The sequence below is a fragment of the Bombina bombina genome, chromosome 6 (genome assembly GCF_027579735.1).
Source record: "Bombina bombina isolate aBomBom1 chromosome 6, aBomBom1.pri, whole genome shotgun sequence".
Lineage (NCBI taxonomy): Eukaryota > Metazoa > Chordata > Amphibia > Anura > Bombinatoridae > Bombina > Bombina bombina.
This window is the reverse complement of record NC_069504.1, coordinates 699763358-699778030: the sequence shown is the minus strand read 5'-3', so window position 1 is coordinate 699778030 and position 14673 is coordinate 699763358. Positions and strand designations below refer to the sequence as shown.

Below are 14673 nucleotides of genomic sequence, written 5' to 3'. Positions count from 1 at the left end.
AAAGTAGCACACTTAGGCACTACAGAAAAAATAATAAACTCTTGATTGAATAATCTAAACTAACACCTCACTTTACCTCTTTCTATCACTAACACAGGCAAAGAGAATGACTGGAGTGGGAGGGAAGGGAGGAGCTATATATACAGCTCTGCTGTGGTGCTCTTTGCCTCCTCCTGCTGACCAGGAGGCGATATCCCATAAGGATGAAATCCGTGGACTTGTCATATCTTGTAAAAGAAATTTAAACCTAATTCTATAAGCAAAATTTAAAAGGTTTGAAGTATGCATAGTATATTTTAGCAAGTGCATAACTGCGAAATGTATGCATACAAAATAAATGTTTTACCAATATCTGTAAAAGTCTGCCAAAAAATTGGTCTTGAATTTTTGTACACAGACTTTCAAAAGTCTTTCAATGAAACAGGAGCCACAAAAACAGAATTTATACTTACCAATAAATGTATATCCTTTGGGCTAATGAGAGTTCATAGCCTCATAACATGTGGGATATATTACATGAGGATTTCAAGAACCCTCACAGCGCTTTAGTCCCTCCCACTTCCTCTGCCTCTCCCGTTTACATATAGCCGAGCAGAGGAGAGAGACAGAAAAAAGGTTTGAAGGACAGAAAGCAGAGTTACGAGGTGCAAATGAGAACTGCCACCCATATACAAAAATAGGGTGGGGGCTATGAACTTATTAGCCCGAAGGAATTCTGTTTTCCTTCTTAATTGATAAGAGTTCATAGCTTCATAAAATGTGGGATACAATGCCCAAGCTGAGAGTCCATGTTAAAGAGAAGGTAAACTTTGATGAATGAAAGCACGTTTTAAAAAAAAAAAAATACTATTAAAAACAGGGCACTTTCATTCATCAAAGTTTAGAAGGCAGTTGTTTTGATTAAAAACTTACCTTTGTTTTTTTCACAGGCTGAGCAGCTTCTCCCACCTGGAGATCCTCTCTTCACACGTCATCAATGACTAATCCAGTTTTCCTCCAATTAGGGAAATCCATGATTGGAGGAAGCTGGATTAGTCATTGATGACGTGTGAAGATATGATCTCCGTGTAGGGGAAGCTGCTCAGGCTATGCAAAGAGAGGTAAGTTTTTAATCAAAACGGCTGCTTTGTAAACTTTGATGAATGAAAGTGCCCCTGTTTTTAATAGTATTATTAAAAAACGGGCTTTCATTCATCAAAGTTTACCTTCACTTTAAGGATGGGTGGGACATAAAGTAGGCAGTTCCTATTTGCCATTCACTGTGGCCTAAAGGACTTTCCTGCTAAAAGCTGCATCAGAAGTAGCATACGTGTCAAAAAGATAAAATGTGTGTGAAGGAATCCAAGTTACCGCCTTGCAAATCTGTTCCAAGGAGGCATCATCCTTGAAAGACCAGGAAGTAAATACTGATTTTGTAGAATTAGCAGTTACTCTCAGGGTGAATTTGATTTAAATCACATTAATTTAAATCACAATTTAAATCACTAGACAGTAAGACCGATTTAAGTCATGGTTTTCATTTTTAGAATAATACGTTTTCAGATTATTTTTTGCAGTTATATCAGACCATTACTAATTTGGTTATATATCATTAGCTATGCAGATAGATAGCTGAAATTAATGAAATTATTTGGAGGTGAACTATCTCCAGTTTAATTAGTTTATCATTCATATTTGATCATCTTTTCACCTGTTCTTTATTGGAAGGAGAAAAATAGTAACAATGGAAATTGTTTTATTTAACTAAAACAATAACATTATTTTAATGTTTAATGCTAGTCCCACTCTCCTCACACTTAGGTCATCGCACAGATCTATTCCACTACAAACAATCTTCTTTTTTTTTTTATATATTCTTTTTTATTAACCAACAGAGGGTGACATTATGCAGTAATACAAATTCAGTTCATGGCAATATTTAAGGAGATGAAAAACAAAAAACACTTGTCCTCATCTTGAAGTTCAAATAATTTCAGCAGAAGAAAACAGAAGCAAGCTATGTAAAATAATATTTAACCCACAGTTTCTCCTACCTGTAAAAAAGCAAGTATTATCTTCTTTCAAGTCTAAAACTGAAAACAAAATCTTATTCCCTTAAGTCGCCCTGCGTTGGGATTTTCTATTTTTAATCGAAAAATAAAAAAGTAAAAATAAAAATAAAATAATCAACCAAAATCTTAAAAAAGAAGAAGAGAAAAAAAAAAAAAAAAAAAAAAAAGGGATAAAATCCCCTTCCCTGCTGCTCCCTCTACCAAATACCTAACAGGATCATTTCTGAATTTTGGAAAAGAAAGATTATATAATCTCTATCATTTTCGGGTAGTGATTTAATATATATTGCCCATTTATTAAAAAATTTCCTAATGTCCTCTTCGTTGTTAATGTCTGTGTCATTTTGTTCTAATAAGCATTGTTTCTTGAGGCAGTTTTGAATTTCCTGCACACTTGGTACCGAGCGCATTTTCCATTTTTTGCATATTAAATATCTAGTGGCTAAAATAGAGATAGATATCAATTTATCATTAGGATGATGTTTAATTAAATTGTCAATACATAGTATGATCTGAAATAAAGTAAAAGATATAGGTGGAATCTTCAATACCTTATTCAGCCAATATTCAAGTTTGTGCCAGGTATTTCTCACTTTTGGGCAAGACCAGAACATATGCACTATATTAGCAGCTGGGAGAGAACATTTCGGGCATTTGTCAAAACCCAGGCTGTGCACCTTAAAGCCCATCTCCGGAGTGAAGTATGCCCTGTGGAGCAGTTTAATATGTGCTTCGCGCCATGTGGCAGACAAGGTTATTTTAGCCACTTTTCCTATAGAATGTTGCAGGATTTTTGAGTCGACCCTATTCTGTGGTAGAAATAGAGTCAATTTTTCAGCAATCCTTGACAGGTTACAGTTGCCCCTACTGCCAACCAATAATTGATAGGCCACAGAGATAGACATGTAATCAGCCTTCATAAGTGTAAGCCAGTTTTCCACCTTGCCTAGTTTCCAACCCCAGCCCTCTTCTCTGACTATTTCAGCCAGGAAATGCCTTACCTGTAAGTAGGCAAAGAAGTCTTTATTAGGCAGAGTAAATTCTCTTTTCAGTGCTTCAAATGTTTTAATAATTTTCCTATCAGCATCTATCAGCAAGATCATTCTATTTAGCCCTTTCATATGCCATCTATTAAAAACCTCAGAATGTAATCCAGGTTGGAATTTTGGATTCCCTATCAGGGGAAGGTAGTGCGAAGCCTTAAAGTTAATTGAAAGAATTTTTGCAATTTTCCACCATGCCCTGATAGGATTATAGATAACTTTTAATTTTTTAATTTCTAGGGGCAGCTCCTTAGGGGGTGAATGTATAAGGGATAAAGGATGGTATGGATCACATATATTAGCTTCTAGTTGGTTATTTAGAATGTAATCTTTAGACAGAATCCAACCCGCCACTATTCGCGCTAAAAAACTAAGATTGTATGCTCTAATGTCTGGGAGTGCTAAGCCCCCATAATCACGTGGAAGGGTAAGTTTATTAAGAGATATTCATGCTCTTTTCCCTTGCCAGAGAAATTGTCTGATTAGGCCATTGATCATGTGTATATCTCTTTCAAAAAGGATTACTGGAATATTCTGCAGTATATATAGTAATTTCGGGAGGAGGATCATTTTGACCAATGCTATCCTTCCTGAGATTGAAAGTGGCAGACTTTGCCAAGTTCTAAGTTTTTCCTTAAATTGGTTAATAATTGGGGGAATGTTAAGCTCATATACCAAATCTGAGTTCGCAGGAATAATTATTCCTAGGTATTTAAATGATTCTTTTACTCTTTTAAATGGATTCTCCAAACATGAATCCTTACTCCTGCGGATCCAGAGGATTTCTGATTTAGATGCATTTATTTTATACCCTGAGAAGGTACCGAATTGGTCAATTATCTGCATCAGTTTTGGAATATTAACCTTGGTATTTGATAAATACAACAAGACATCATCTGCATACAAACCTATTTTCATCTCATGATTTAGGATCTTTATTCCCTCTAAACTTTGCCTTATCATAATGGCCAAGGGTTCAATGGCAATGTTAAACAAAAGCGTGGAGAGAGGGCAGCCCTGGCGCGTTCCTCTTTCAAGAGTTATTGATGGAGATATCATACCGTTAGTTATCAAGCTTGTAGCTGTTCTTTTGTAAAGACTCTCTACGAATTGGGGGAATTTGCCCTTAATTCCAAATTTCAACAAAGATGTGTTAAGATGTTTAAATGTAACAGAGTCAAATGCTTTTTCTGCGTCAATGGACAGAATAGCGGTATCTGATGCCCCAGGGTCTTCCTCTCTCCCCGCCAAGATCTTTTTGTAGTATTCCAAAGTAACCAATACCACCCTAATTTTGGCCGAGGAGTTTCGTCCATTCATAAAGCCGGCTTGATCCGGATGAATCACTTTGGGCAGAATTAACTGTAGTCTAGATGCTAAGATAGACATTAAGATCTTATAGTCTGAATTAAGTAGGGCTATTGGTCTATATGATTCTTTAAGCCTAGGATCTTTTCCTGCTTTAAGGATTAAGGTTGTGTGGGAGAAGGAAAATGAGGCTGAGACTGGTTTGCCTTTAATATAATATTCGTTATATAAGTTTGTTAAATATGGGGCACTTTCTTCAACTAGTATTTTGTAGAATTCGCTAGGTAGTCCATCCGGATCAGCCGCCTTATTAATCGGTGATTTAGAGATTGCCAACTTTACTTCTTGGACCGATATAGGAGCATTAAGGCCGATGATGCATTCATCAGTTAATGATGGGCTAACAATCTTATTCCAAAACTCTGCAGATTTATCTTGGTCATAACCCTTATCAGAATATACATTTTGATAATATTTCACTAATATAGTTGCAATCCTATCAGGATCTAAAATTCGCTTTCCCTTATCTAAGAGTTCTTCAATATACGGATATTTTTTTTCATTATTAACCAATCTAGACAACATCTTTCCAGATTTGTTCCCAAATCTGTAGAATTTAGCCTGAGTTTTTAGTTCTTTCTGCACTTGTTGAGTTAAGATAAATGTGTCCCTAGTTTCTTTGGCTCGCACATACTTAGCCCAGTTTGAGGCATTTTTATGCAGTAAGAATGTATTATACGAGTTAGATAGTGCCTTATTTATTTCTTTTTCTCTTGTCTTTAATTTTTTAGTTAGAGCGATATTATAGGTTAATATTTCTCCTCTGAGAACCGCCTTGGCGGTATCCCAGAGTAGTTCTGGGCGTTCAATATATTCATGGTTGAACTGTATAAATTCCTCGAATTTTGACCTGAGATGAGTTTTAAATTTCATATCCGTTACTAAGTAATGTGGAAAAAAAAATCGCAAAGATTTAATTTGCGGCCGTTTCATCTGAATATGCAAAGAAATGGGGGCATGATCTGATATTGTCATGGGAAGGATTCTTGCTTGCACGGTTGTAGGCCCTATACGCTCATCTATAAGGAATAAGTCTATTTGTGAGAGGGTTTTATGTGCTTTTGAAAGACAAGTAAATTCCTGTACATCAGGGTTTTGAATACGCCATATATCCCGTAGTGCTAAATTTTGTTTTATTTTCTTGATCATTTTAAATTCTAAATTATCCTTTTTCTGTTTTTTCTGTTTTGTGGTTTCTCGAAGCCTGTCTAATGGACATTGCGGCGCCATATTAAAATCCCCACCAATAATGAGGTGTCCCTGACTATACAGTAATAATTTAGATTGTATTTTATTCCAAAATTCTATGTCAAGAGTATTAGGGCCATATATATTACATAGTGTAAAGGTATCATGGGCGAGTTTTATTTTTAACAGAACGAATCTTCCCTCCGGATCGGGCTCGCAGTGCACAACCTCGATCTGGGCTTTTTTCCCTATTAAGATAGCTACTCCCCTTTTTTTACCAATACTTGGTGAAAAGAACACTTCTTTAACCCATGAGGTTTTGAGTTTAGAGGATTCCTCTGAGTTAAGGTGTGTTTCTTGGATTAACCCTATGTCCGTCTGGAACTTCATTAATTGTGTCAGTATAGCTTTTCGCTTAATAGGGGTAGAAATCCCTCCCACGTTCCATGATACAATCCTAAGTTTTTCTATTTTCTTGTAGTTTTAAACCTACTCTGCGGTGAAGCAGCAAGGAGGGAGAAGAAGAGAAAGAGGGAAAAAAAAAAAAAAGGGGGAAGAAAAAAAAAAAAAAAAGGGGGACCACAGTGAGACCCCCAAAAGGAGGAGGGGGGGAGCTCAGGCAATTTCCCTAAGTGCCCCATCTATCTCTAAATAAAGGAATTGTACCCATGATTAGGCCTACTCTGCCAGAGCTAACCCCTATGGTACTGATAAGTCCAAAGTTGTAAAAGATTTCTCTGCTGCGGCAGCCTCCGCAAAAAAATATGTGACATCCTTCACTGTTACTTTAAGTTTAGCAGGAAAAATGATGGTGGCATCCAGGCCATGTTTAATAAATTTAGTGCACATTGGTGCCAGATCTTTCTTTTTTAAGGCTGTCTCAGCCGAGAAATCCTGAAAAATTAAAATTTTAGCACCGTCAATAATAAGTGGCTGAGTTTTACGGAATTGTTGTAAAAATTTAAGTTTGTTTTGATAGTTAAGTAGTTTGGCAATTATAGGTCTAGGTCTGATAGAATTATTATTAGATGTACGGGGTGGACCAAGCCTGTGTGCCCTCTCTACCAGGACTTGACGGTGTGTCGCCGGAAATTTGAGAGCTTTAGTGAGAGTGTCCGAGATAAAGAGGACCAAGTCCCCATACTGGCTTTCTTCTGGGAGACCTATTATTCTAATGTTGTTCCTTCTACTACGATTTTCTAGGTCTTCCAGCCTAGATAAGGTATTTTGAATACTTGTACTCATGTTTTCGAATTTAGAGCCATATGAGGTAGTGAGGTCCTCCAAATCAGACACTCTCTGCTCAGCCTCCTGTAACCTTACTGAAAATTGTCTAATTTCTTGTGTTAAAGCCGTTATATCTTGTTTAATTTCTGCTTTTAAAGCATCAAACTTGGGGGAGAGGGCCTCTGAGATACTGACAACCAAAGTCTGAATGTTCAATGCTTCAGGTGTAGCTATGTTTATCATGGTAGATTGGGCATCGACAACTGGATCTTGCGTGCCCTTAGGCTTTCTGTCCCTATGTCTTACTGCCATAGTTGGGGAAGGTGTTTTGGCCGAGATGCCAAGAAACTTATCCATGTACCAGGTGTGGTAGAGTGGTCAGAAAAGGGTGAGTCAAGAGTAAAAGTAATAAAAAAATCTAGTATATAGCCGTGTGGAAAGAGCAAGAAAATTTAATTTTAATTTAAGGCCTCTAAGTGTTTGCTTTACACTTGGGCTTTATGAAGAAGAGTGTTTATTTTAGTGTACAGCTAAACTCAAGTAAGTGAGAATTACCAGGGTAATGTGCTTTAATAAGCGAGCATTAATCTAATTTAAATTAAAAAAAAAAAAAAAGGGGTGACCCAAAACTTTGGCAGAAGGTTTTTCAGGAGATTATACACCTAAGTAGAATGTCAATTTTTGTTTGCCAGCATGTGAAGATTTTCCTATACCAGTCACTAAGCTCATTAAGAGAAGTGGGACACCCAGCTAGCTGAGTTAGCAAAGGGGGTATCAAGCCTGATCCAAAGAAAATTTTAATATGGGCTGCTATCTCAGGCAGTATTTAAAGAGCAGCTCACCCCCTTAATTCAATTAATCCTGCAGATAAGATAACTTACAAGGGGGTGTTTGGAAGTTTTAGGGCGATCTTTAGAAAAAATATATATCAGCTAATCTACACAGGTAACACACCTTATCCCATATTCCTAGTCTTATCATTTAGCCACTATGGAAATATAGAAAAAATACCAAGCTAAATATAATTTCCTGTGGTTTAACCTAGGCAGTTCAAAACTTATTTCAGTTTTATCTAAACAACCAGTGTTCTTTCAGAGAGTATTTATATAAATCAGTAAGCTGTGAAAAATTTACTTTTAACCTTTTAGTATCTGCAATATAAGTAGCCTAGAAACCTATAACATAATCAGTCCTCTTAGAAATCTAGTATATAGCCATGTGGGGAGAGCAGGAAAAATTAATTTTGATTTAAGGCCTCTAAATGTTTGCTTTACGCTTGGACTTTATGAAAAAAAAGTGTTTATTTTAGTATACGACTAAACTCAGGTAAGTGAAAATTACCAGAGTAATGTGCTTTAATAAGTAAGCATCAATCTGATTTAAATTCAAATTTAAAAAAAAAAGGATGACCCAGAGCTTTGGCAGAAGGTTTTTCAGAACTTTATGCACCTAGGTAGAATACCACTTTTTTATTTACCTGTGTGTAAGGATTTTCCTATACCAATCGCTGAACTCGTTAAAAAGGAATGAGATACCCCAATACCTGAACTAGCAAAAGGAGCATCAAGCCTGGACCAGAAAAATTTTAGCATAGGCTGCTAGCTCAGGCAATATTTAGAGAGCAGTGAAATGAGGCAATTCACCTCCTTAATTCAATTAATCCTGCAAATAAGATAACTTACAAGGGGGTGTTTAAAGAGTTTTAGGGCGATCTTAGAAAAAATATATATCAGTTAATCTACACAGGTAACACTTTTTTGTAAGCCTAGTCTTATCATCGCTTAGCCACTCTAGAAAAAATAGAGAAAATACCAAACTAGATATAATTTCCTATGGTTTAGCCTAGATGATTCAAAACTTATTTCAGTTATATCTAAACAAGCAGTGTTCTTTCAGAGAATATTTATATGATTCAGTAAGCTATATATATAAAACAGATTTGCTTTTAACCTTTTAGTATATGCAATTTAAATAGCCTAGAAACCTATGATATAACCAATCCTCATTCAGAAGAGTAAAGCATAGATAAGAGCAGCAATCATTGGTTATAACTTTCAGAAGAAAGGAAAGGAAAAAAAAAAAAAAATCAACCAATAGTCCAAAACAAGTGAAATTATTTTCAGTGTAGCTTCAATATGTTTTTAGACCATTAGTACACGTAGGTTAGTGTATCATTGTATGCTTGTAATCCCATGGCCTTCTATCACTGTTTTTATCAAGTGTAGTAAAAGGAAATCTCTTAGTTGATGTTGTGACCTCCCTTTTACAGCTGGTCTTTAAGTCACTGTAAGTCGTCTGGGATTTTTATGCCAGGTTAGTTTTGCTGGTAGTCCCTGCAATAGTTTACAATGTGTCCCACGATCTTCTTAACTCTCGTATTCAAGTGCCTTCCTTAGTAGGATGTTTCAGATTTTTAAGCCCTGATGGCCCCCTCCATTTTCCTTCAATTCCCCCCTCTTAAAAAGTTCTCGTGTTACGATGTCGTTGTTAATGTCAAAGTTAGTAAACTATGAATGAGACTCACCCCTTTGATCATTGGTTCTGCTGATCACCTCTGTGTTGTATCCCTCGGCGCAGAGGAGATTGTTGCCTCTATCTTCCAGTACCTCTGCGAAGTGCGGCTTCCGCAGCCAGCTCTCCTCACGCAGCGTCGGTGGGAAGAGAGAGACCGGCGTCTCACTGGGCACTGCCGCGAGCCAGAAAGGAACAGCCTCCCCACCAACAGTCCGCTCCAGGGCGAGAGTCACCCCCCTCCCACGCAGCACCGGTGGGGGAGGGAGAGAAGAAGCAGAGAGGCCGGCCAGCAACCCAGCAGGTGAGACCACCGGTCAGCAGCAGGTCTACTCAAAAAGAGGCACAGGGGGTCCAAATTCGTCAATCAGAGTCCGCTGGAGGATAGAGGGGGGAAGGGAGCTTTTTTACCTTATACAGAGAAAGATTCTATAGGGCAGGTAAATGCAGACCCAAGTCTCAATGCGGAGCTGGAGGGTAGAACAAAAAAGTCCAGGTTAAGTTGAAGAGACAGGCAGGTATTGCCTATAAAAAGTCCAAATAGATGGGGACAAGTGCCAGTGGAATGACAAGCCACTGTGAGGGGTTCCGGAGTAATTCTTTTTAGCTGGCCTAAGAATAGTAGCTCACTAGCCAGGAGCAAGGCACGGGGTTCCACCGCCAAATTCTGTGGGCCTGGAGCTGCAATCTGAGCCACACCTGCGTAGCACACCTGTGCAGCCACACCTGTGTAGCTCCACCTCCACCGGAACTCCCCACAAACAATCTTCTTTTTAGTGAACTTCTTGAAACATATAATGGGTTGATTCTGTGTACATAGGGACAGTAAACTCAAAATTAAACTTTCATGATTCATAAAGAACATGCCATTTTTAACAATTTTCCAATTGACTTCTCTTATCTAATTTGCTTTGTTCTCTTGGTATCCATTATTAAAAAGCCTGTATAGGTAGGCTCAGAAGCAATACACTAATGTGAGCTAGCTACTTGTCACTGTCAATGTATTCAGCTAGGCACCATTAGAGCATTTCTCTCCTTTAACAAAGGATTCCAAGAGAATTAAGCAAATCTGATAATAGAAGTAAATCTGAAAATTGTATGCTCTATCTGAAACCTAAAAGTTATCTGTCATGATTATGTCCCTTTAAGGTCTAAACTCTGTATGTTAATTTAATAACATTTTGCTGTGAAGAAGGGGCATGTTATTTCTGAAGACACAAATTTAAAACTAATCTATATTTCAAGATGAATAACCGTTGGATTATAATGTATCTTAAAGAGAAACTATCTTCATATAGACTTTTCATTTAAAAAGCATGTTATTTTAACTAAATCCTAGTTAAATTTAAAAAAAATCTGATTTAAATAAAAAAATCAAATTATTATTATTATTATTATTTTTAAATCATTGATTTTTATCCACGCCGTTTACTCTTTTCGGTGGAGGTACCGCAAACAAGTAAGTCTTACGAATAATCTGCTTCAGACAGGATGCCAGGGCCACTGCCGTAGCTTGCTGAACCTTCCTAGGACCAGAGTAGTGGACAAATACACTAGAACTTTGTCTAAAGTCTTTAGTAGCTTGAATATAGAACTTTAAAGCTCTGACAAAATCTAGGTTGTGAAGTACTTTTTTCTTTGGATTAGAAGGATTTGTACACAAAGAAGGAACAACTATTTCCTGACTAATATTTGCTACCCTGCCATACATATGGTTATAAACAGGCATGTAACAGAGATTTGTACATCACCCTGTGAAAAGTCATGCAGCCATAACATAGTAAATATTCATGCTTGAAGGAATGAATATTCAAAGTTCAGCCACTGCAGATAGATCTTGTACATTCTGTAATACAATTTCAGATTATTAAAACAGTCTGTACAGAGATAATATAAGATAAACTCTTACTCATAATTGATCATACTCTAGCAGCAAGGACATACATGTAATATTATATGTATACATTGTGTATGTGAATATAAGCAGCTGAGATATATATAAAAAAATCCTAAGTATTTTAGAATATATAAACTCATTATACAAACTAAGGCAGTTTGATCAGCTTGCTGCATGAAAATAAACCAAGTTGTGGTAATACAGGATTGGCAGACCTGCAAAGTGCCCCTTAGTGGGTTAAAGGGAGGTTACATTTGGTACACAACACACAAAACTGTGGACAGATGTGGGATACACAATTAAAAAGTAAATTGCTGTATAAAAACTATAAATACAATTATTCACACCAGTACTAGCCCACAGCACTCATCAGAACATAAAAGAGCTAAGAGAATGAAAATGATGTAGCACAGAAAAACTTAGCAGCTCTTGTAAGAGTTACTCACGCACCTGCAGGGCATAGAAGGTGTTAAACCTGCCAGAATAAAACACCAAAATGCCTTAGAACACCCAGATCAAATTCTCAACAGCTGAAGCAGAGAGGGGAAAAGGTTGTCAAGGAGAGGGGGCAGAAGCTGTTAACAACATACAGGCCCAAAAGTTTGTGTAAGTTATTGCTGTTAGATTACTCACTAGGCTAATGGAAAGCACATAACAGAGGTAATCCTTACCACTGTTTCACTCAGTATCTTCTTAAATCTTCTTGGAGTGAAGTTGTCTAGGGGTACTGGGTCCCAAGTAAGGTCTGAGCCCACAAATCATTTGAAAATAACTCTTATAATGAACAATTGATAGTTGTCAGGGTTTTTTCCCTGTTGTGTTTGCCATGTGCTGCTGGCAGCCATTTTACTCACCTCTCTTCCTGTCTTGGTGCATTGTGGGGGATGCTGCTCATTGCCTGCACTTCCTTTTATGGCCAGACTGTTGTGCATCATCCATGTGAGACAGGATGCGGTCTCAGAATTGTGATGTCATCATTTATTATTTAAAGGGCCTCTGTTCAGTATGCTTTGCCCTTGCGTTGTCTCAGACCTGTTTGTGAGAGCTCCTGTGTTTTACCTGGCTGCCTGACGTCCTTCCTGGTTCCTGATCCCTGGCTTGTTCCTGACTCTGCTGTTTTCCTTGTTCCTGATTCCGGCTCGTCTGACTATTCGCTTTGGCTCCTGACTCGGCTCGTCTGACTACCAGCTCTGGTTTTGACTCCTGGCTTGTTATTTGACTTGTGGACTTTTTATTATTTTTTGCTATTAATAAAGGTGTCATTATTTTTGCACTTCTCGTCACAGTCTGATTCCTGGCACCCTGACAATAGTAGAGCACCTCTGAAATCTTCCAACAACTTGGAGAGGGAGAGGAAGTGGGAGGAACTAACCCTCTGTGAGGGTTCTTGACCTCCTCCTGGAATATATCCCACATGTTATGAAGCTATGGACTCGCATCAGCTAAGAAGGCAAATACCAATAGAAATGTTCCAAGTTATTCATATTATTTGTATTCTTTATATGACATTTTAGTATGAGGGTTGACCCTTTTCAGACGTTCACAAGGCAATTGTCCTTTACCTTGTCAGTTACTAACCTCAGAACCAGAAGGGGATGCAGGTAAACGTGCTGCAGGTGAGCCAGGTCTGCTGCTTCTCTCAGACAGGTCCAAAGACAAGTCTCTTCGCAACAATTCTCTGGGCCTCTTTTTCTTTTCTGCATCTAGATCTCGAGAATCCGAACCAGAATGTCCATCTGCTCGGGTTAACACACCTGTGAGAAAGTCTGCAATTTCATCCTAGAGTAGAAGTAAAAAGGAGAAAAATCTAACTTGTTTAAAGTAGAAGAACAAGGGAAAACATAATGAATTGCCAACATCAAAGTTAGATGAATAAAACTTCAAATTCGGCATAGTCCACTATTTCATATAACATATTACTGCATTAACTACTAAGCTTAAAATTATATGCACAATAATTTGAAACTGAATGCTATATAGTCTTTGCAACAAATTAATTGTTGATTATGTATTGTCGCTCATGTATAATTCTTTAGCAACAAACCAAAAATAACTAGAAACCATTTTTATATATAACAACTTAAGTAGGCATTTGCATTAAAGGGTCAGTCTACATCTTAGTCATCTTAAAGTCTTACCTTAGATTAAGCTGCAAACAGCCTTCTGCACATTTTCTATATCATGCAGCATCTAATCACAAAAGGCTCACTAGTTGAATTCAACAGACTGTCAATGCTATTCAGCAGAGTGCCTAGATGCAGCCCAGATCATGATGCAATCAGTGGACTGAGCTTGGCAGCCATTTGAAAGTGCCAGAAACAATATTCATTTTAAAAACTAAATTTATGCTTACCTGATAAATTGATTTCTTTCTTGACACGGTGAGTCCACGGATCATCATCAATTACTGTTGGGAATATCACTCCTGGCCAGCAGGAGGAGGCAAAGAGCACAACAGCAAAGCTGTAAAATATCACTCCCCTACTCACAATCCCGCAGTCATTCGACCAAAGGGAAAGGAGAGAAAGAAAGTAACACAAGGTGCAGAGATGCCTGAGGTTTATATAAAAAGAAACTGTCTGAATACAGGGCGGGCAGTGGACTCAATGTGTCAAGAATGAAAGAAATTTATCAGGTAAGCATACATTTTGTTTTCTTTCTAATGACACGGTGAGTCCACGGATTATCATCAATTACCGTTGGGAACCAATACCCAAGCCTGAGGACACAGATGATATGGGAGGGACAAGACAGGAACCTAAACAGAAGGCACCACTGCTTGAAGAACCTTTCTTCCAAAAGAAGCCTCAGCCGAGGCAAAAGTATTGAATTTATAGAATTTGGAAAAAATGTGCAAAGATGACCAAGTTGCAGCCTTGCAAATCTGTTCCACAGAAGCTTCGTTTTTGAAGGCCCAGGAAGAAGAAACAGCCCTTCTGGAATGAGCTGTGCTTTTCTCAGGAGTTTGCTGTCCAGCAGTTTCATATGCCAAGCGAATAACGTTCTTCAGCCAAAGGGAAAGTGAAGTAGCTGTAGCTTTCTGACCCTTGCGTTTCCCAGAAAAGCAAACAAACAATGCAGAAGACTGACAAAAGTCCATTCTTTGTGACAAGCAGGATTAAGACACAAAGAAGGTACAACAATTTCCTGATTAATATTCTTGACAGAAACAACCTTGGGTAGAAAACCAAACTTAGTACGCAGAACCATCTTATCAGAGTAAAATATAAGATAAGGGGAATCACACTGTAAAGCAGAGAGTTCAGAAACTCTCTGAGCAGAGGAAATAGCAACAAGAGACAAAACTTTCCAAGATAACATCTTAATATCTAAAAAATGCATAGGCTCAAACTTTAAGAACAAGGTTAAGACTCCATGGAGGAGTAAC

The 14673-nt window shown here is 37.7% G+C and overlaps 1 protein-coding gene across 1 annotated transcript in view; it reads right to left on the bottom strand.

The window, feature by feature from the left end:
• KANSL3 (KAT8 regulatory NSL complex subunit 3) overlaps positions 1–14673 on the bottom strand; it is a 311300-nt gene that overhangs the window by 127808 nt on the left and 168819 nt on the right. Inside the window, exon 13 of the mRNA XM_053717821.1 lies at positions 12864–13064. Within this exon, the coding sequence (XP_053573796.1) occupies positions 12864–13064 (201 nt within the window). The remainder of the gene's footprint in view (positions 1–12863; positions 13065–14673) is intronic.